This window comes from Vulpes vulpes, chromosome 13 (assembly GCF_048418805.1).
Source record: "Vulpes vulpes isolate BD-2025 chromosome 13, VulVul3, whole genome shotgun sequence".
NCBI classification, from domain to species: Eukaryota; Metazoa; Chordata; class Mammalia; order Carnivora; family Canidae; genus Vulpes; species Vulpes vulpes.
In genome coordinates this window covers 36786834-36809888 of record NC_132792.1, presented here as the reverse complement: position 1 = coordinate 36809888, position 23055 = coordinate 36786834, and the positions used below count along the sequence as shown (strand labels likewise).

Below are 23055 nucleotides of genomic sequence, written 5' to 3'. Positions count from 1 at the left end.
TTTCATCATTTTTGCGATTGTAGAACTCATTGTAGGATTATCCCATACTTACCCATTCTGTTTTTGATGGGCATTTAAGTTGTTTCCCATTTTCTTTTTATTTATTAGAGAGAGAGAATGAGTGCACAAGCAGGGGGAGCAGCAGAGGAAGAGGGAGAAGCAGGCTCCCCGCTGAGCAGGGAGCCCAATGTAGGGCTCAATTCCAGAGTCCTGGGATCATGATGTGAGCCAAAGGCAGACACTTAACTGACTGAGCCACCCAGATGCTCCCCATTTTCTCTATACAAACACTGATTTTACTATAAGTTGGTATATTAATAGGATATTTTTGACATTTCTTTTAGATCTACCGAGGTGCAAGAGTTGGTGGATTAAAAGAGTCTGTAGTGCATTCGCAGTATAAAAGGTCACCTGACATTCCTGGTGATTTCCCAGACTGCCCCGCTGGGGTTCTGTTTGCCCAGGAGCAAGCCAAGAATCTCCTTGAAAAGTATAAAAGGTAAGAAACCGGCTTCTCTAGTTTCCTAAGGTCTTATGAGGAAGAGAAGGGCCTACTCAGCACTGGCAAATGCTATTTGGAATGGCTTCAGGAACTTATATAATGTGGAGTTTTCATAGACTTTCCCTGAGTTCACATAACCAAGACATAATTAGGTCAGAAGATTGTCATATATATGACTTTTGTAGGCCTGTCCAGGTTATAGACCCTTCCTTGTGGTCATTTGCTTACAGTGATGATGGCATATGTCTAAACTATGGGCCTGAGTTTCAGATGCTTGATTGAGATTTACACTACCAGCCCCTGTTCCCTCAAAATAGAGTTTGTGTTTTTTATAACTGGTTATAGAGGTAATACATATTTATGAACTTTTTTTGTGTGAACTTTTAATGAAATTTTGGGAATGTGTAAAAATGCTTTGTAAACTGGTATATTCCTTCCATCCAGAGAGATAAGTAGTGATGTTAGATTTTAGTATCTATCCATCTAGACTTTTTTTCTTTTCTCTCACTGGGGGGTGGCCAGTGAAGGGCTTTACATCTATACTGTGAAGTACATGCTACCTTTGACAACCTGGATCTCCTACTATGCTCTGGGCTCCTGGAAACACAGAGACTCTCTTGTTTGTTGTGGCATCTGGCCAGTGCCTGGTGCATGATGCCCTTAATAACTTTCTTTGTTGACTGATAGATAATAGGTTGTTGTAGTTCCTTGACCATGAGCTCTATGATTGTGTTTTCCTGTTTACCACAACCACAGAGGCAGGCAGTGCTAGGTTTTCAGGCTTTGTCAAGTGGATGCATGAGTGGAAGGACAGGGATACTTTCCTAGATTGCTGGTTTGCAAGCTCTTTGAGGGCAGCAATCATGTATTGTGTGCCTCCCAGAATAGAGGGAGGAGAATCTTCTATGTGTTTGTTAAATAACAATTGACAATAATACTTATTTCTCACCCTTTAGATTTCTTTACTCATATAAACTTTTCTTAGGTATAGGTTTTTTTGAAAAGGGATTATATTATATACTATTTCAAAACCTGCTTTTTAAATTTAGCAATCAATTATGGATAGTTTTCTCATATCAATAAATGTGACTCTAAACCAAGTGTTGGCAAACTTTTTTGTAAAAGGCCAGATGATAAATTTTTGGCTTTGTGGGACCTTTGGTTTCCACCATAGCAGCCACACAGCTCAGCTCTGCCTTGTGGCACAAAGGCAGCCACAGATGATACAGCCACAGCATGGCTGTGGGCCATCCTTACTCTGTCTATGGACACTCAACTTTGAATTTCACATAATTTCATGTGCTATAAGATGTTCTTTTTTTTTTTTTAACCATTTCCAAACATAAAAGCCATTCTTAGCTCATGGGTCATATCAAAGCAGACAGTGGGCCAGGTTTGGTGTGTGAGTCATAATCTGCCAACCCTTGCTCAAAATAGAACTGAACAGCTGGGGATCCCTGGGTGGCACAGTGGTTTGGCGCCTGCCTTTGGCCCAGGGCGCGATCCTGGAGACCCGGGATCGAATCCCACGTCGGGCTCCCGGTGCATGGAGCCTGCTTCTCTTCCCTCTGCCTGTGTCTCTGCCTCTCTCTCTCTATCATAAATAAATTTAAAAAAAAAAAAAAAAAAAAAAAGAACTGAACAGCTGCATCCAGGACTCCAGTATGGATGTCCTGTAATTAATCAGTGGCCCTTTAGGTCATTTCTAATTTTTTGCTATGTGCTTCTGTGAACAGCTTTCCATATGCATCTTCACGTATTTGTCTGATTTATTCATTCATTTAACATATTGATTTAGAACCTGCTATGTATCAAAGGCTTCTTGGCACCAGGCCTACAACAGGGAAAGGCAAGAAAATCTGCTCCTGTCCTCATGGAGTTTATGTTCTAGAAGCACATGTTTCTAGGTTGGTGGGAGGAACCGGCAGAGAGGAGGGAGGCTAACATTGCAAGAACAAAGCCCTTGAGTGGGGAGGGGGGAATGGTATTCCATAGGGTCAGGCTCAGATCTCTCATTTTAGTGGGCTGGAAGACTGATGCTGAGATATGAATACAGATTGAGATGGGGTAGACTGGCATAGAGATAAGGTTAGAACTCTCCTGATCGGTGACCATCTCCTCTGTGATAAAAAGAGGCAAGGTTATTGGGAATAAGAAAGGGAGAGAGGCTGTTGGAGATTTGAGGAGAGAGGAATCCATATAGACCATTTTCCAGAATAGTGGAAGGTAGAACTGACTGGAGAAATGTCAGGGAGTCCACTTGAGTTTCATGTATACTATATGACTCAGGACTTCTGCATATTCTTCCCCAGCCCTGTTTTGCTGATCCAGGGCTGGCAGGAATTGGTGGAGGGTTGGATGTAACCAGGTTGGGCTTTGTCAGGTGGAGAAAGTTGAGGGTACATATAGGGCAGTGATTCTCGTACGTTTAAGCTTTTTAAGAAGAGATGTGTGAGGAGCACATGGCTCAGTCGGTTAAGATCTGGTTAAGTATCTGTCTTTGGCTCCGGTCATGATCTCAGGATCGTGGGATTGAGTCCCACATCGGGCTCCCTGCTCAGTGGGCAGTCTGCTTCTCCCTCTCCCTCTGCTGCTCCCCCTGCTTTGTGTGTGCTTTTTCTCTCTGTCAAATAAATAAAATATTAAAAAAAAAAAAAAGAAGAAGAAGAAGAAGAAGGAAGAAGAAAAAGAAGAAGGAAGAAGAAGAAGAAGAAGAAGAAGAAGAAGGAAGAAGAAGAAGAAGAAAGAAGAAGAAGAAGAAGAAAAGAAGAAGAAGAAGAAGAAAGAAGAAAGAAGAAGAAGAAAAGAAGAAGAGACGCATGAGAACAGTGGTGAGCTGTGAGGAGATGGTAAAGGAGTAAGTTCCAGTGCTCAAGGAGTTGTGTTGGGGAAGGGGTAAATAGGCTGGAAGAGGAGGCATCACTCTGAGGGTAGATACTTGAAATTGAGATTTTAAGGTGGAGCAGGTGATAGCAGTGACCAAAACTAAGGTGGAGCAGGTGATGGCAGTCACCAAAACTAAGGTGTCGTGTGACTGGGAGACTGGGTGTCTGAGGTGAAATGAAAGATGGGAAATGAAGGCATGAAGTTACTGTAGACCAGGTGTTAGAAGGCTGATCTAGGTAAATACCAAAGCCACTGAGTAACAGGAGTCAAGATGGAGGGGAAGGAGGTGTAGCAGGTGGAGGGCGTGTATGGGTGGCTGATGGAGGACCTGGCTGAGAAGGGAGAGCCAGTGGTTCATCTAATGGCGTGTGCTTCAGGGGAGCTGGGGTCTTGGAGGAGGAAGGAGAAGAAAAAATGGTGTGGGGGCATCAGGAGGACATCTGCCCCCTTCAGGCCCATGGGATGAAGAAAAGAAACTGCTCTCGCTACAGAGGAGCCCGAGGGGAAAGAAAACACAGACCTTAGACTAAATCCCATAAATAAGATTTCTGGCTTAAAAAAAAAAAAAAAAGATACATGCCTCAAAGATTTTTTATACTATTGACGAGTGTTGTTTGTATTAATTTAGGATTTCACCTGTAGTTCAGAGGGTGCCTGTTTCCCCTCACTCCTGATAACATAGGATATTACCAACTTCTATTGATAAAAACTGATGGGTGGAAAAAGTGACATCTTATTGTTTTAATTTTTTGTTTGCTTCTGATGATGTTGAATACTTTGAAGTTTTTGCACCATTTTCTCTTTCTCTTTACTTTTTCTTTCTTTCTTTTCTTTCTTTCTCTTCCTTCCTTCCTTCCTTCCTTCCTTCCTTCCTTCCTTCCTTCCTTCCTTCCCTCCCTCCCTCCCTCCCTCTTTCCCTCCCTCTCACTTCCATTTAAAGGTCTTTGGGTGAGGCAAGTATCCTGGGAGTATTTTTTACCAGTTACCCCTCTTGAGAGGCCAGAACATATTTGGTTCAAACTCCAGAGTGTAGGGTCAAACTGAACCCCCGATTAGGTCTTCAGGTTCATGTCCATTTGGGGTCCTGGGGCATGGCACATAGTAAGAAGCATGTGAGGGAAGGAATGTCAGGGCCTGTCCCACAGGAGATTATCAATCTGAGGGCAGGGTTCTGGGACTCCCTAAGAGTCTTCCAGCCCAGAATGTCCAACAGCCAGGCTGCTCCATATGTTTTGGGGTCCTGGTTCTCATAAGCCTGTGGTATTTCTCAGAGGTTCTCCTTATTTCGTCCATTGCTGAAAAAGTCGATTGTTATCGCCCTGTGACTTTGGAAATCTCTCTCAAAATTGCAAATGCTAAATAGTCTTTGCTTTAGCAGTTCCATTCCAGGAACTTACCAGTGGATATACTTGTGCTTGCATGATGTGTTCAGGTCATTCATTGAAGCATTGTATATAGAAGCCAAAGTTTGAGACTACCAAAATATCCTTTAATAAGGAACTATCTGAATAAACTAGGGTATGATCTAATAGTGGAGTAAGATATGCAGCTTTTTACAAAACAATGAAGGATCTCTTAATGTGCTCATATAAAATGATTTCCAAGGTATTTTGTTAAGTGAAAAAAGTTAAGCAAAATGTACTGTATCTGATGTGTCACCACTTATGTAAGATGGGTAAGAAACAGAAAGAAATATGTAGGGCAGCCCAGGTGGCTCAGCGGTTTACCACCTTCAGCCCGGGATCGAGTCCCACGTCAGGTTCCGTGCATGGAGCCTGCTTCTCCCGCTGCCTGTGTCTCTGCCTCTCTGTGTCTCTCATGAATAAATAAAGTCTTAAAAAAAAAAAATGTACATGTCTGCAAATACATACATAAAGTGTCTCTGGAAGGGTATATTGAAAAACTGATAATGATGCTGTCTCTTATAGGGCAGCTGGGACATTTACTTCCTTTTTTTTTTTAATTAATTTTTATTGGTGTTCAATTTACCAACATATAGAAAAACACCCAGTGCTCATCCCGTCAAGTGTCCACCTCAGTGCCCGTCACCCATTCCCCTCCAACACCCGCCCTCCTCCCCCCTTCCACCACTCGTTTCCCCGAGTTAGGAGTCTTTATGTTCTGTCTCCCTTCCTGATATTTCCCAACATTTCTTTTCCCTTCCTTTATATTCCCTTTCACTATTATTCATATTCCCCAAATGAATGAGAACACACACTGTTTGTCCTTCTCCGATTGACTTATTTCACTCAGCATAATACCCTCCAGTTCCATCCACGTTGAAGCAAATGGTGGGTATTTGTCGTTTCTAATGGCTGAGTAATATTCCATTGTATACATAAACCACATCTTCTTTATCCATTCATCTTTCGATGGACACCGAGGCTCCTTCCACAGTTTGGCTATTGTGGCCATTGCTGATAGAAACATCGGGGTGCAGGTGTCCTGACGTTTCATTGCATCTGAATCTTTGGGGTAAATCCCCAACAGTGCAATTGCTGGGTCGTAGGGCAGGTCTATTTTTAACTCTTTGAGGAACCTCCACACAGTTTTCCAGAGTGGCTGCACCATTTCACATTCCCACCAACAGTGTAAGAGGGTTCCCTTTTCTCCACATCCTCTCCAACATTTGTTGTTTCCTGCCTTGTTAATTTTCCCCATTCTCACTGGTGTGAGGTGGTATCTCATTGTGGTTTTGATTTGTATTTCCCTGATGGCAAGTGATGCAGAGCATTTTCTCATGTGCATGTTGGCCATGTCCATGTCTTCCTCTGTGAGATTTCTCTTCATGTCTTTGGCCCATTTCATGATTGGATTGTTTGTTTCTTTGGTGTTGAGTTTAATAAGTTCTTTATAGATTTTGGAAACTAGCCCTTTATCTGAAATGTCGTTTGCAAATATCTTCTCCCATTCTGTAGGTTGTCTTTTAGTTTTGTTGACTGTATCCTTTGCTGTGCAAAAGCTTCTTATCTTGATGAAGTCCCAATAGTTCATTTTTGCTTTTGTTTCTTTTGCCTTTGTGGATGTATCTTGCAAGAAGTTACTGTGGCCGAGTTCAAAGAGGGTGTTGCCTGTGTTCTCTTCTATGATTTTGATGGACTCTTGTCTCACATTTAGATCTTTCCTCCATTTGGAGTTTATCTTTGTGTATGGTGAAAGGGAGTGGTCCAGTTTCATTCTTCTGCATGTGGATGTCCAATTTTCCCAGCACCATTTATTGAAGAGACTGTCTTTCTTCCAATGGATAGTCTTTCCTCCTTTATCGAATATTAGATGACCATACATTTCAGGGTCCACTTCTGGGTTCTCTATTCTGTTCCATTGATCTATGTGTCTGTTTTTGTGCCAGTACCACACTGTCTTGATGACCACAGATTTGTAGTACAACCTGAAATCTGGCATTGTGATGCCCCCAGTTCTGGTTTTCTTTTTTAAAATTCCCCTGGCTATTTGGGGTCTTTTCTGATTCCACACAAATCTTAAAATAATTTGTTCTAACTCTCTGAAGAAAGTCCATGGTATTTTGATAGGGATTGCATTAAACGTGTAAATTGCCCTGGGTAACATTGACATTTTCACAATATTAATTCTGCCAATCCATGAGCATGGAATATTTTTCCATCTCTTTGTATCTTCCTCAATTTCTTTCAGAAGCGTTCTATAGTTTTTAGGGTATAGATCTTTTACCTCTTTGGTTAGGTTTATTCCTAGGTATCTTATGCTTTTGGGTGCAATTGTAAATGGGATTGACTCCTTAATTTCTCTTTCTTCAGTCTCATTGTTAGTGTATAGAAATGCCATTGATTTCTGGGCATTGATTTTGTATCCTGCCACGCTACCAAATTGCTGTATGAGTTCTAGCAATCTTGGGGTGGAGGCTTTTGGGTTTTCTATGTAGAGTATCATGTCATCGGCGAAGAGGGAGAGTTTGACTTCTTCTTTGCCAATTTGAATGCCTTTAATGTCTTTTTGTTGTCTGATTGCTGAGGCGAGGACTTCCAGAACTATGTTGAACAGCAGTGGTGAGAGTGGACATCCCTGTCTTGTTCCTGATCTTAGGGGAAAGGCTCCCAGTGCTTCCCCATTGAGAATGATATTTCCTGTGGGCTTTTCGTAAATGGCTTTTAAGATGTCGAGGAAAGTTCCCTCTATCCCAACACTCTGAAGTGTTTTGATCAGGAATGGAGGCTGTATTTTGTCAAATGCTTTCTCTGCATCTAATGAGAGGATCTTATGGTTCTTGGTTTTTCTCTTGCTGATATGATGAATCACATTGATGGTTTTACGAGTGTTGAACCAGCCTTGTGTCCCGGAGATAAATCCTACTTGGTCATGGTGAATAATTTTCTTAATGTGTTGTTGGATCCTATTGGCTAGTATCTTGTTGAGAATTTTTGCATCCATGTTCATCAGGGATATTGGTCTGTAATTCTCCTTTTTGGTGGGGTCTTTGTCTGGTTTTGGAATTAAGGTGATGCTGGCCTCATAGAATGAATTTGGAAGTACTCCATCTCTTTCTATCTTTCCAAACAGCTTTAGTAGAATAGGTATGATTTCTTCTTTAAACGTTTGATAGAATTCCCCTGGGAAGCTATCTGGCCCTGGACTCTTGTGTCTCGGGAGGTTTTTGATGACTGCTTCAATTTCCTCCCTGGTTATTGGCCTGTTCAGGTTTTCTATTTCTTCCTGCTCCAGTTTTGGTAGTTTGTGGCTTTCCAGGAATGCATCCATTTCTTCTAGATTTCCTAATTTATTGGCGTACAGCTGTTCATAATATGTTTTTAGAATCATTTGTATTTCCTTGGTGTTGGTAGTGATCTCTCCTTTCTCATTCATGATTTTATTAATTTGAGTCTTCTCTCTCTTCTTTTTAATAAGGTTGGCTAATGGTTTATCTATCTTATTAATTCTTTCAAAGAACCAACTCCTGGTTCTGTTGATCTGTTCCACAGTTCTTTTGGTCTCGATATCATTGAGTTCTGCTCGAATTTTAATTAACTGTCTTCTTCTGCTGGGGGTGGGGTCTATTTGTTGCTTTTTCTCTAGTTCCTTTATGTGTAAGGTGAGCTTTTGAATTTGAGTTCTTTCCAGTTTTTGAATGGATGCTTGTATTGCGATGTATTTCCCCCTCAGGACTGCTTTTGCTGCGTCCCAAAGATTTTGAACGGTTGTATCTTCATTCTCATTAGTTTCCATGAATCTTCTCAATTCTTCCTTAATTTCCTGGTTGACCTTTTCATCTTTTAGCAGGATGGTCCTTAACCTCCACGTGTTTGTGGTCCTTCCAAACTTCTTGTTGTGATTAAGTTCTAATTTCAAGGCATTATGGTCTGAGAATATACAGGGGACTATCCCGATCTTTTGGTATCGGTTCAGACCCGATTTGTGACCCAGTATGTGGTCTATTCTGGAGAAAGTTCCATGTGCCCTTGAGAAGAATGTGTATTCAGTTGAGTTTGGATGTAAAGTTCTGTAGATATCTGTGAAATCCATCTGGTCCAGTGTATCATTTAAAGCTCTCGTTTCTTTGGATATGTTGTGCTTAGAAGACCTATCTAGTATAGAAAGAGCTAGATTGAAGTCACCAAGTATAAGTGTATTATTATCAAAGTATTTCTTCAGTTTGGTTATTAATTGGTTTAAATATTTGGCAGCTCCCACATTCGGGGCATATATATTGAGGATTGTTAAGTCCTCTTGTTGGATAGATCCTTTGAGTATGAGATAGTGTCCCTCTTCATCTCTCACTATAATCTTCGGGGTAAATTTTAATTTATCTGATATAAGGATGGCTACCCCTGCTTTCTTTTGAGGACCATTTGAATGGTAAATGGTTCTCCAACCTTTTATTTTCAGGTTGTAGGTGTCCTTCTGTCTAAAATGAGTCTCTTGTAGACAGCAAATAGATGGGTCCTGCTTTTTTATCCAGTCTGAAACCCTGCGCCTTTTGATGGGGTCATTAAGCCCGTTCACGTTCAGAGTTACTATTGAGAGATATGAGTTTAGTGTCATCATATCTATTCAGTCCTTGTTTTTGTGGATTGTTCCACTGAACTTCTTAAAGGGGAATTTTAAGAGTCCCCCTTAAAATTTCTTGCAGAGCTGGTTTGGAGGTTACATATTCTTTCAGTTCCTGCCTGTCTTGGAAGCTCTTTATCTCTCCTTCCATTTTGAATGAGAGCCTTGCTGGATAGAGTATTCTTGGTTGCATGTTCTTCTCATTTAGGACCCTGAATATATCCTGCCAGCCCTTTCTGGCCTGCCAGGTCTCTGTGGAAACGTCTGCTGTTACCCTAATATTCCTCCCCATAAAAGTCAGGGACTTTTTTTCTCTTGCTGCTTTAAGGATCTTCTCCTTATCTTTGGAATTTGCAAGCTTCACTATTAAATGTCGAGGTGTTGATCGGTTTTTGTTGATTTTAGGGGGGGATCTCTCTATTTCCTGGATCTGAATGCCTGTTTCCCTTCCCAGATTCAGAAAGTTTTCAGCTAGGATTTGTTCAAATACATATTCTGGCCCTCTGTCCCTTTCGGCGCCCTCGGGAACCCCAATTAAACGTAGGTTTTTCTTCCTCAGGCTGTCATTTATTTCCCTTAATCTATCCTCATGGTCTTTTAATTGCCTGTCTCTTTTTTCCTCAGTTTCCCTCTTTGCCATCAACTTGTCTTCTATGTCACTCACTCGTTCTTCCACCTCGTCAAGCCTTGTCGTTAGGACTTCTAGCTTGGATTGCATCTCATTTAATTGATTTTTAATTTCTGCCTGATTGGATCTAAATTCTGCACTCATGAAGTCTCTTGAGTCCTTTATGGTTTTTTCTAGAGCCACCAGTAGCTGTATAATAGTGCTTCTGAATTGGCTTTCTGACATTGAATTGTAATCCATATTTTGTAACTCTGTGGGAGAGAGGGCTGTTTCTGATTCTTTTTTTTGAGGTGAGGTTTTCCTTCTAGTCATTTTGCTCAGTGCAGAGTGGCCAAAAACAAGTTGTATTGGGAAAAGGAGAAAAAGAGAGAGAAGGAAAGAAAAGAGAAAAAGAAAAAAGAGAAAGAAGAAAAAAAAGGGGGGGGAAAGAGAAAGAAAAAGAAAGAAAGAAAAAGGGTGGGGTGGGGTGGGGGAAGCAATCAGAAATCAAGAAGAAAGAAAGAAAAAAAGCACAAAACAAAACAAAAAACAAAAACAAAAACAAAAAAACAAACAAACAAAAAAGACGGGGGAGTATCTTCCGATTCTGTATATTTTAAGTCCCTCGACTTCCCGTGGAACTGGTCCGTGTTGCTGGTCTTCTGGGGGAGGGGCCTGCTGTGCTGATTCTCAGATGTTAGCACTTGGGGGAGCTGCTCTGCCCCTGCCTGGTGCAGGGCTCAGTGGGGGTTGTTCACCCCGTGAGGCCCCGGGAGGAAGCCACAGTGGCGGGGGCAGCTCTGGGACCCTGGAGTCAGCTCCCGCAGTAGCTCCGGGGCTCTCCGTCTGCAGGGCCTGGGGGCTCCCGGGCGGGGCCGCTGATCTGCTCAGTTCCAGGCAGGAGAGTCCTTGCTGTCCTGGGCCCTCCCGGCCTCTGCCTGTCCCGGGGGAGGCCGGATCCTGGGCTGTGTCCCGTCGCCCTGTGCTCCGGGGCCTGCGCTGTTGGATTCGCTCCCGCCCCGCAGCCCCCTCTGCAGAGCCGCCGCCCGAGCCCCTCCGAGCTGTTCCCGGAGCCGCGCCGCCCCCTCCACGCGGAGCTTCTTCCTCCGCCCGAGCCGCCGCCGCTGAGCTGTTCCCGGAGCCGCGCAGCCCCCTCCGCGGAGCCGCAGCCCGAGCCCCTCCGAGCTGCTCCGGGTCCCGCCGAGCGCTGCAGCCCTTAGGGAGCTCGGCGCATCTCCCGGGGCGCAGTTCCTCTGTTACTGTCCCAGGGAGCCCGAGGGCATCCCCGCCTTTCTGGGGATCCTGCTCCAATTCCCCGGGAGGCCTTTCCGCGGGGAAGGTCGGTGCAGCTCCTGCTCCTCCGGGACGGGGCTCACCTGTCCTGGGGACACTCGCCCCGGCCTCAGCCCGGCTCCTCGCGGGGCCCCTCCCCCTTGGAGGCCTTTTGTTCCTTTATTCCTTTTTCCCCGTCTTCCTACCTTGATAGAAGCGTGAACTCTTCTCACTGTAGCGTTCCAGCTGGTCTCTCTTTAAATCTCAGGCCGAATTCGTAGATTTTCAGGATGATTTGAATGTTTTCTAGGTAATTTGTTGAGGACAGGTGACTTGGGGACCCTACTCTGCCGCCATCTTGCCCCTCCCCCCTCCATTTACTTCCTTCTAAAGGTCTCTGAATGAGGCTAGAACCCCGGGATCATTTTTCACCAGCTACAAGTCGAGTGAGGGGAAACTTCACAGCCAGCCCCTTCTGTTCCTTTTGAATTTAGAATGTTCAGGGACATCACTGTATGAGTCCAGGGACAGCATGTATTTGGAGTCTTTCAGGAATGGCACTTCCTGGAGTTGTGCAGCGGTTACATGGGGCTGCTTTGTGGGACATATTACCTCTTGTCATTGAAACCACAGGAAACAAGCTTGGCCAGTAGAGTTGGTTGTTATTCTTTAACCATATTTGGAAAAATTTTTTTTGTTTTGTTTTGTTTTTTTAATTTTTATTATTTATGATAGTCACAGAGAGAGAGAGGCAGAGACATAGGCAGAGGGAGAAGCCGGCTCCATGCACCGGGAGCCCGATGTGGGATTCGATCCTGGGTCTCTAGGGTCGCGCCCTGGGCCAAAGGCAGGCGCTAAACCACTGCGCCCCCAGGGATCCCGGAAAAAATTTTTTATATGCTTGTTTTTGTTTTTTGTTTTTCTAAAAAATATTTTATTTATGTATTTGAGAGAGAGAGTGTGTGCAAGTAGGAGGTGCCAGGAGGGGCAGAGGGAGAGGGAGAAGCAGACTCCCCATTGAGCAGAGAACCTGACGCGTGGGGCTCAGTCCCAGGATCCCAGGATCATGACCTGGGCCGAAGGCAGATGCTTAACTGACTCAGCCACCCAGGCGCTCCAGTATGCTTGTTTTTTAAGTAGAGATGTAGTACAATGGCCGTAGTTATTTTAATGGTTCAGTCCTAAATTGTTCAAAATTGGTTCTCCCCCTTGATTTTCACTAGGCGCCCTCCTGCAAAACGACCCAATTATGTTAAGCTTGGCACTCTGGCGCCTTTCTGCTGTCCCTGGGAGCAGTTAACTCAAGAGTGGGAGTCAAGAGTCCAGGCCCAAGAGGAATCCTCTGTTGCCTCCTTTCCAAGTGGTGAGGAAAATGCCTTGAGAGGAGACAGGTTGCCTTGTGCTCCCATGCCTGAACACACTGATGAGCTGTCTGATGAAGGGGGCGCATCTCTAAGCAGGTCCAGTGAGCCCCAAGAAGTAATGGACACAGAATGCCCAGCCCAGGTGGGGACCAAGTTGGTTACAGGCCAGGATGCCACTGGCAGTCTCCTCTGCGTTCTTAGGTAAGTGTCCTGACTCCTGGGTGTCGTTTAGATTGTCTTGTTTTCATTCTGACCAGACTACAGGATGTAAACGTTATCTTTGTTCCTTTATGCAAAGCCCAAAAGGATGCCTGGGCTTTCTGGAGGGGAAAGCCAGTCCTGCCGTGTGTGTCTCACAGAGGGCTTGGGGACACAGCTGAGTCACATTGGTTTGGAGCACAGTACTAACTGGCCAGATGATTTAAAGTATTGTCATCCTTAGACATAAACCAAGGCAGTTGTTTTCTGTGACCTATTTAATTTAGTCTTTGCTGACAGAGCAGTCCCCTTGCGTCTCTGACCCTAGGTAACGAGGAACATTCCCTCTGCAGACTCTGAGCAAGCATTCTCCCCTTTATACCCCTGAATTAGATTTCTTCTGGTTCCTTTCAAATGATCTGAATTTATGAGTGATGTACCAGCTCGTTTTAACATTGTTATGTCCGAGAGGCCACTGTACAAAATGTGTTCCTGCTGCAGCCTGTTTGGTGGTACTTCATAGTTTCCTTCTCTTCTGTGCTTAGATTTTTTTAAAAAGTGCTCATCCCTCTCGCTTTATACTCATGTCATAACTTTATATCCTTCCTTCATTTCCTAGAACTGTCTCTCTCAGCCTTAGATTCTCTTATTTTTCTCTACCTTCAACTTCTTAAACCTTTAGTCCTTTAGTATCTAAGAAGAGTAGACACATAAGAAGAAAAATACCATACAAAAATGCATTAATGTCTGTTTTTAACCGTAAAAAAATTAGTTTTTATCCTTTCCCACATAGAGTATTAAAAAATCAAGTTAACTCCAATAGTGCCCAATCTTCTGATTGCATGTTTTCTCCTCAAATGTGTGTCTCCCACTTCACGTAGGAGTAGGAAATCACTGAAGCAGCTGTCAGCCTGGTGTGGGCCCAGTTCCAGGGACAGGAGGGCACCCCAGCGAGCTCCCAGCAGCGGGCAGCCAGCAATGACCAGAGCGGCCAGCCTGGCCATCTTGGACCGCTTCCCCAGGGGCTTGGTGTGGGTCAGCCTGTCCCTGCTGAGGAAGGGCAACCCTGAGCCGCACTCCATGATCTGTGTCCCAGCCAAGGAGGACTTCCTCCAGCTCAGTCGGGATCGGCTATACTGTGGGCCCCAGGAATGCAAGCACAGTGACCCGTTCAAGAGCAAGATCCGGAAACAGAAAGAGAAGAAGAGAGTAGAGAAGAGGCAGGACCAAGTGTGCAGTGTGCCTGAGGGTCTGGCAGGAGGGCACCCTGCAGCCAGGGACCAAGCTCTGACCCTGGGCTTGTGGTCAGGCCCCCTCCCTGTTGTGACGTCTCACTGCTCCAGAGTTCTCCTTGGCTTTGTCACGCAGGGAGACTTTTCCATGGCTGTCGGCTGCGGAGAAGCCCTGGGGTTTGTCAGCTTGACGGGTTTGCTGGATATGCTCTCCAGCCAGCCAGCAGCGGAGAGGGGCCTCGTGTTGCTGAGGCCCCCTGCCTCTCTGCAGTATCGGTTTGCGAGAATTGCTGTGGATGTATGAGCGTTGGTGGACAGCCTGGCAGCGTAGAGATACTGTTTGTTTGCCAAGTCCCACCATTGGAGAGTTTTGTTTCCACCATCTTCTGTTTTGAAATATCATGTGAAATTCCTTGGAAATGAGAATAAAAAGATTATGTATTATGCAAATGATAGAATACTAACATCATTCCAGTTATCTCATGGATTTCCTCCACCTTTCCCTGTAGCATTTGAAAATTATTTGTTTATACAGACAAAAGCTTTTATATTTTGATTTCTTGGTTTGTGTCATTCTTGCTGAAAATAATTAGATGCCCTGTACGTTTTCTTGTTCCTTTTTTATTAGGAACAAAGGGCTGTCAAGTGTATTTGAAAAGCCTTGTAGACACGGAATAAGCAACAAGGTTTGTTTAATGACTTGATTGTTACAGAAGAGAGAAAGGCTATCAATATCAACACTTGGCCTCTTGTGCATGATATAGGGCTCCTCCGTCTGGACTGTGTTCAATTCCATACCGGAGTCAGCATGCCTAACACTTGACACCATGTGGAAGGAAGTTGTGGAAAATTTATTGCTGCCTGTTTTCAGGCAGATTCAGTGTATGGCAGAGGTGTTGGGGTGGAATCAGAATGGGGTTCTGATCTTTAGGATCTGTTGTCCTCTTTGCTATTGATCAACAAATTATCCTAGGAGTTATGTGATTTTTCTGTGCTTTTTTTTCTGCAAAGAGTTTCTTAAAGCCATAGAGGATGGTTTCTCAAAATACGTTCTATAAAATGTGCTATCTAAAAAAAAAAAAAAAAAAAAAAAATGATTCCAATGTCAGATTGATGTGGGAAACTCTGGGTTAAACAAAGTTTAACGTTTCTTTTTAAGCATTTCTTTATAAGGGGTTTCTAGAACCTTCCATGTGATAATACACATTGTGCCTCTCCAGGAAGTGGATAACAGCCTACAGTAGTATCTAAATCTTTTTAATTCCCAAACTCCTTTTGCAAGGAGCACTTTGTAGGAATCATGTTTTTAGGAACACACTTTGGGGAACGTGGCTGTACCATGCAATGTTTACCTCTCTGCAAGGTGATGATTAAAATGACAGGCCACTTTTAGACACTCATGCAGTCACGATGGCCACCTGATGGTCAAGCAGGGTGTAAAAGAGAGGTTTCATTCTGCCCCACAGAAGGAGTGCAGTCACCATTGTTTTGTTTTGTTTTTTTTTTTTTCACTTGCAGAGAAACTAGGTGCTCATTCCTTCACTTTTAGTTACTATATGCATCTCACACCTTCAGACCCTTATCTTCCTACCACACGTTTTCTAGCAGAGCCTTAACTGGTTGTTTTTGTTTTTGTTTTTTTAATTTAAATGTACAGTGAGGCATTCTTCCGTGTAAATGTATTGGGTTTTTGCAGTAGCACTTGGTAGAAATGTCTCTGGGGGAGACTAGTTGCCAAGAGAGACAGCAAGTATTACAGTAGCTAATGAAATGTCTGATGTTTTTCCTCTCACCATGCCTCTGGATGTACTGGTGTCCAACCCAAATGGAGGCTGATAAAAATAGTGTAACTTAGTGGTGTCTGTAAACAATAAATTAAAATGTTGCTTGATGTTCAATTGTGAATGTTTATTGGGCCATTCCTTGTCTGTTTTCTCGGCTCCAAGCCACTTCATCTGAGGCTTAGCTTGCCCCATGACAGAAGCCTGAGCACGCTGTGAGTCCCCTAAGCTCAGTGCCTGTGAGGGCCAGGCAAGGGGGTCAGGGCACACTTACTCTGCTTTGTGGTAGAAGGTCAAAGAACTATGTGCTGAAAGGATAGACTTGTGTTTCCGAAAACCTGTTCAAGCCACAGACGTCTACGGCCATACCACCCTGAACGTGCCTGATCCTGAAAACCTGTTCAAGGGAGCACTGGTCCGGATGTTTTCCGGAAATGATGGCCAAATAAATTTGGGGAGAGCTGTAGTCTACAAGCTCCTGTTGCAGATGCACAATAAATGAGTGAAGGCAAGGCCCAGCAGATTCCTGTGGGAAGGAAATCCATCTTTTACAGAACTCCCCCTTTCCCCACCGATTTCTCTTTAGTGGTGGGCATATCTATTGTCCAGGGAAAACTAGTTTCATGGAATATACTTTGCAAAACACTGACAAAATCTGCACATACCCAGTGAAGTATCCATTTCTCCTCTGAAAAAGACACAGGAAAGCGTCTTATTCTCTACAGCAAAAAATGAATAAATGTGTTTATTTTGATGCTCCCTGTGTCGCAGATTTACCAAAAAAGTACAATGTGGCCCCTGGCCTCTTGTGAGGGCAAAGTCTCTGGGGTTTGCAAAGTCAGGAAGTGTCTTAAAAAGTGTAGTTGTGTGATCTGAGCACCCAGAGACCAGCTGTATACCTCTTTCTCTAAGAAACAATTGATTCTGTGTGATTATGCTCAGCTTTTAAAAAATACTACACGTATTAAAATGTTTACTACACATAGTAAAATATTACTATATTTTTGGATTAATATATATTCATCATGGAAAACCTAGAATACGCTGATGAGCAACAACAACAAAAGTTAAAATCACCTGGATTCTCACGACCCAGACGTCACCTTTCTGGTACATACCCTTCTAGGCCTTGAGATGTGTGCCAGTAGTTTTCAGAAAAATAGCGTCAGTCATTGCTCATCTAAAAATTCACACGGTCCCAGTGCGGGTTAAGCACACGTCGCCCATTCCTTACAGAACTTCATTAGCTCCATAAACCTGATGTTCATGCTCCTTTCGTCGGCAATAGGGAGTTTGTAGGTAACAGACCCATGAGGAACTCCCTGCATTACTGACTGGCTGCTAACTGGCTGCTGCCTGCCTGGGAGGGGCTAGGGGAGGGGAGATGGGCAGGTGACAGCTGGATGGACTCTCATCCTAGCCTTAACTGGTCAGGACTGGGCTGCTTAGCAGGTAATAGTACATAACAAAGACCAACCGGGGTCCCTCAGAGCAGCACCCTTAGTTAACACAGCAACTCTGGCCACTGCAGGCCTCTCCACAGTTCAGAGGCACGAGTCCCATCTACTTTATGGCTCTCAGTCCTGGCTGCACTTTAGAATTGGCTGGTAGCCCAGAAAGCAGTCTCAGGTGGGACCCAAGGCTTTTCTGACCCAAGGCTTTTCTGACGTGTAGCTTGGGCTGAGGCTGCAGTGCTGGGAGGTCTGGCTCTGGAGCCCTGCACCCTGGGAAGGTGTGAATGAACCTGACCACTCTTGTGCCTTTCGCAGCTCACAGGTCTGTAGACTGCACCATGAAACAGCGGGGCAGGAACTTGATGAGAGCATAGTGGCAGGGCTGGGAGGCCCCAAGTGGGGGTGTCCACCAGGGGAGAAGCCTGGTCTTGAAAGAGAAAACAGCCTGGCTCATTACTTACATAACCTTCACTACTTGGGAATATAAAATGAGGTATCTTTTGTTTTCTTTTTTTTTTTTCTTCTTCTTTCTTTCTTTTGTTTTCTCTTGGTGAGTATCCTTTCAGATCATCAGTTCTCAACCTTGGCTGCATTTGGGCATCACCTGGGGAGCTTTTCAAGCTCTGGTGCCTGAGGCTCACATCCCAGAGATGCTGATTTAACTAGTGAGGACCATGACCCAGACACTAATTCTTACGAGCTCCCGGAGGTGACCTGCAGCAGGGATTGAGAACCACTGTTCTAGACTTTTGATACAAGGTTCCAGTGTAGCAAGGTAAGGACACAAAAACTCTGTGGGTAATGAGGAAACATGCAGGGTGGTAGCAGGTGTAAGCTGTCCTGAGTGGGGCACACAGCTGATACTGATGGCCGTGGGTAAGGTCCTGCTGACCCTAACGGCCGAGTTCACGTAATGGCATTTCCCTTCCCTGCTTTTTTAAAGTTTTTTTTTTTTTTTTAATTTTTATTTACGATAGTCACAGGGGGGGGGGGGTGGGCAGACTCCATGCACCGGGAGCCCGGTGTGGGATTCGATCCCGGGTCTCCAGGATCGCGCCCTGGGCCAAAGGCAGGCGCTAAACCGCTGCACCACCCAGGGATCCCGCTTCCCTGCTTTTTTAAAACTAAAATTTAACCCGGTACTATTCCGGAAGAATCCCCCCTAACCATTTGTGTGCATTCACTTAAGGGAATGTTTATAAACACGAAATTCGGGGATCCCTGGGTGGCTCGGCAGTTTGGAGCCTGCCTTTGGCCCAGGGCGGGATCCTGGGGTCCCGGGATCGAGTCCCGCGTCGGGCACCCGGCATGGAGCCTGCTTCTCTCTCTCTCTCTCTCTCTCTCATGAATAAATAAATTAAAAAAAAAAAAAAAAAAACCACGAAATTCCCCTAGTTCCTCCCTCCAATCGCTGGCCTTCTGGTTCCTGAATAGCCAAGCTCTCGGTTCCTCCAGGACGTGGAGAGCCAGGCCTGCGCTGTGCTCTGTGCTCGTGGAACGTTCTTGCCCCTCGTCCTGTACTTTCTGTACCCCTCTCCCCTCTCCTCCCATCCTCCCAAGTTAATGAAGTGTTTCTCAGAGAGGCCTACTCCTGCCTACATTATTCTCTATCCCAGAAGGAGTTTATTTCTTGATGACATCACAACGTAGAATAATTCTTTGGTTGTCTGTTTATTGTGTACTCCATTAGGCTGTGAGCCTCAGGAAGGGGAGACCTGTGTCTTATCTGACGATTGTTGCCCCTCGGGCTCTAGCTGGGTCCCTAACCCGTGCCCGGCATTTAGTGTATTTTCGTCGAACTGCTGCGTTAACCAGAGCTGCCTTATCCCAGGCTCTACTGCCGTGGACGGACGGGCCACTAGGTGGCGCCAAGGCCTCGCGGGAGAACCGCCGACTCGGGAAAACGGGAACTAGAGCCCCGTTCACCTGTGCAGGCCTTGGGGGCAACTGTGAAGTTACAGGTCCTCGGTGTTCCTTCTCTCTCTCTTTTTGAAGATTATTCGTTTATTCATGAGAGACACACAGAGAGAGCGAGGGAGAGGCAGAGACCCAGGCACAGGGAGAAGCAGGCCCCATGCGGGGAGCCCGACGCGGGGCTCGACCCCGGTCCCAGGATCACCGCCCGGGCTGCAGGCGGCGCTAACCGCTGCGCACCCAGTGCTCTCCCTTGCGGGCACAGCCGTACTGTGTTCTGTTGAGATCCTCGTTCGAGAACTCTCGGTGATTTTTTTTTAAAAGGAGCTAGGTAAGAAACCATTTTTAAAGCTCTTTTCTGCAAAATGCATCCCGCCCACATCCCCGCCGCCCCGCCCGCTGGGGCTGGGCGAGCCCCTGCAGCGGCCAGCGGGAGCCCCGCCCCGGCCGGACCTCGCTCGGCCCAGGGAGAGCCACGGCTGTCGGGGCTTGGGCTCCTGACTTTAGCAAGTGAAGCAAGCCTCATTCGCGAGCTTTCCTTCCTGCCTCCCACAGGTCACAGGACCTCGCACCTATTATTTGGACACCACCTAGTTTGTCCCCCCTGCTGCCTGTGGGGCGGGCACCTGTTGTGGGTCACCGGGTCTCCCCGTCGTCGGGCTGCCCCGTCCCTTGCTCTGCCGGACGTGACCGCTCCTGCGGGATATTGGCCGTTTCAGAAGCAGAGCCTCGGACCGCTTACCCGGGGTCTTCACTGTAGGAAGTGACCTCAGGGGACGGGAGCGGGGAGACTTGGCCAAGCCAGCGCCGGGAGCCCAGGCTGCTCCGGGCGTCTTAGTCCAGCTGGTCCCTGTGGGCCGGCGGCGGCCCCCCCACCCGCTCCGTCCTCTTGCCGGAGGGCGGCCCCTTTCCTTGCACCTCCAGGCGTGCGCAGGGACTGGACGAGTCGCTAGGTGAGCATCCCGCCAAGGCCCGGGGGCAGTCCCCCAGGGCGTGAACTAGAGGGCAGTGAGAGCAAGCTGCTTTGGGGCCCGCACCTGCGCCCAGAGAGGGCTGGACGACAAGTGCGCGAGGCCACGTGAGCCAGGGTAGATGTCCAGCCCAGAGACCTCAGTAGACAGTGACTGTTCCTGTGGCAACTTTCCAGCAGCCAAGCGGTGTGTGTGCACATACGCATGCCTGTGCTGCTATGGCGGACGTGGGGGGAAGGGATCAGGTGTTGAGCACCCTGGAATAAATACCAGCAGCGCACATGTGGATGTGAAGGTGATCTTGCCGGTTAGGGTCTGGCTGCTGCGAGCACTCAGAGGATCTGTGCAAGGAGCTGGAATCTTGGGTGGCTCAGTTTAGCGTTTGCCTTCCACTCAGATCATGACCCCAGGGTTGGGAGTTGGGCCCTGCATAGGGCTCCCTGCTCAGCAAGAAGTTTGCTTCTTTCTCCCCCTCTCCCTCTCCCTCTGTATGCTTGCTTGCTCTTGATCAATCTCAAATAAATAAATCTTAAAAAAAAAAAAAAAAGCTGATTCTCCTTTTGGCGGGGACTGCCTGAAGTAGTTCTAAATATCTCCCACTGTATGATTGCAACAGTCATTAGGAAACAAGTCCTAAGACCCTCGTCTGGTAAGAAAATACCCGAGTGGAGATGTTCTGTCTCAGGGCTGGCTTTCCCACCATGCTTGCCCAGCTGAACCTGCAGTTTCCCTTCTGCTTATCCCCTGCCTGCCTCATTTGTTTCTTGCACCCATGCCTGCAGCTCAGTTTTACTGTTTCCTCAGGAAAATGGAGGAGGTTGGGGAACAGTCCTGCTACTTGTGACAGTGTGGTCCCAAGACCAGCAGCATCAGCATTAGAAATGCAGGCTCTCAGGCTGCACCCCAAACCCAAAACAGGTCTGCATTTGAATTAGATCACCAGGGGCTTCGTAGTCACAGAAGAGTCTCAGGACCAGTGGACCGAGTCAGTGGTTTCCAAACCAGGTTATCATCAAAAGCATCTGAGGAGCTTACTAAAAACAGTAATTTCTGAGCATCTGCAGTGTGGCCCTGAAATCTGTCATTTTTATTAAGTACCCTACATGATTCCAACACAGGCCATTCCTGGGATCATGTTTGAGAATCACCAGGATAGGCATCTTTTGGTTTTTAACCACTTCTAAGATTCTGATTTATTTTTAAAGATTTATTTGAGAGAGAGAGCGTGAGCAGGAGGGGGAAGAGGGAGAGAGAATCTCAAACAGACACTGCACTCAGGGTGGAGGCCCATGTGGGGCTCGATCTCATGACCCTAAGATCATGACCTGCACTAAAACCTAAGATTCTGGTATTTTTGATGCTGACTTTTCACAAATGTGAATGTCACTCTTTTTCAGTGTTAGGTATTAGTGGGGCCTAAATGTTTGTTATAATAGCGAGACCTAGTTTCTGGCTGCTAAATATTCTGTCAGGAACTTGTGTTTCTTCCAGCATTTAATAGATGTCTCTTGAAGTAATTTATGGTACTTTGCCAGGCCCTGCAAGCTCCCACGACCTTGAACTTTGGGGGTGCTCCGGCAGCGCCTGGGGTAGTGTTTCGCTTCTGCCTCTCAGCCATGAGGTGCTGGAGAGATGTGTCTGGGATGCCAGGTCCTAACTCCCTGTTGAGAGATGGAGCCCAAAGCATCTACAGAGAGAGGTCAGAGCGTCTGTTTGCATTTGGTCTCATCAAGCATCTTGGATGGCCCCGAGTCATTCCTGTCCACCCACATCATGCCCACACAAGCCTGACTGGCCTCTAAGGAAGCACTTGTCTCTCTGCCCTGGGAGCTGTGGCAGGGGTGTCTGTGCTGGGACCCACCCTTATCAGGGGAGAAACGCTGAGTGAGCTTGGCAATAACTGGCCCTCGGACCCCTGAGTGCTGGGAGGTGAGAGGAGGTAGGCTGAAGACCTCAGGGTACCCCCACCAGGCTGAGAGGTTCCAACGTGGCAGGAGGCTCCAGACCAAAAGGAGGATTTCCTCAGAAGATCCTCCTGGAACTTGGGCCCTCATGCAAAGCCTAAATATCTCATGCCATAAAATTCCTTTATGCATCATTAGTTGTTTTATGCCTGTCAGTGGCCTGTAGAGCAGTCTCCTTGGAAAGGCAGGAATGGCTTCTTACCAAGGGCAGAGCTTAGCTCCCCAAAAAAGCTTGTCACTCTTACAGATGGACTTACTGGGGCTGGGTACTCCCCACCCTGGGGAAGGAAGTGGCAGCCAAAGAGAAGTGGGCCTTCAGTACAGGTCCATGAGTGCTGCAATTTGGGGTTTTGTTTTTCCTGGACCAGCATCATCACAGAGGGCTCTGCCCTTCCTGACCTTCCTCAGGGGCCGGAGGTAAGGGCAGCTATGGGCTGGGTGTCCTCCATGTTCCCAGGCTACATCTGTGGATACTTCCTGAAGTCCAGGGGGAATGGACAGGGGGAGGAGAGGCCTGTGGTAACCATGGAGTCAAACAAAGTGCAGGGATGTCCAGGGAGCCCCAAACCCTGGCAGGACACCTCCATTATTGTAGCCATGGCTCCTTGGTCTTCATCTCCCTGAGGCGTGACAAAAATTAGTTCAAGCAGTTCAGCCTGTGGAATGGATTTTTAGTTTCTAGCTGTTTCATCCTACCATTAGTAATGATAAAGGGGGAACACCGAGTACCTGCCACATGCTAGGCTTTGTGTGCAATATTCCGGTGAATATTTGCAGCCACATTTTTATTATTACCTCCATTTTACAGACAAGAAAATTGAGGATTAGAGAGTCTTGTTTGCCGGAAAGACAGAGATTCAGGGTTTGAGCACAAATCAGCTTACTTCGAGGC

At 46.2% G+C, this 23055-nt stretch overlaps 1 protein-coding gene across 4 annotated transcripts in view; it reads left to right on the top strand.

The window, feature by feature from the left end:
• The window catches only part of POP1 (POP1 homolog, ribonuclease P/MRP subunit), a 43212-nt gene extending 27235 nt beyond the window's left edge, over positions 1–15977 (top strand). For all 4 annotated transcript variants that reach the window (XM_025994752.2, XM_025994751.2, XM_072734238.1 and 1 more), the window contains 3 exons: positions 345–499; positions 12509–12850; positions 13729–15977. In XM_025994752.2, coding sequence (XP_025850537.1) covers positions 345–499; positions 12509–12850; positions 13729–14383 — 1152 coding nt within the window. In that variant the 3' untranslated portion in view covers positions 14384–15977. The remainder of the gene's footprint in view (positions 1–344; positions 500–12508; positions 12851–13728) is intronic.
• The last annotated feature ends 7078 nt before the right edge of the window (positions 15978–23055 follow it).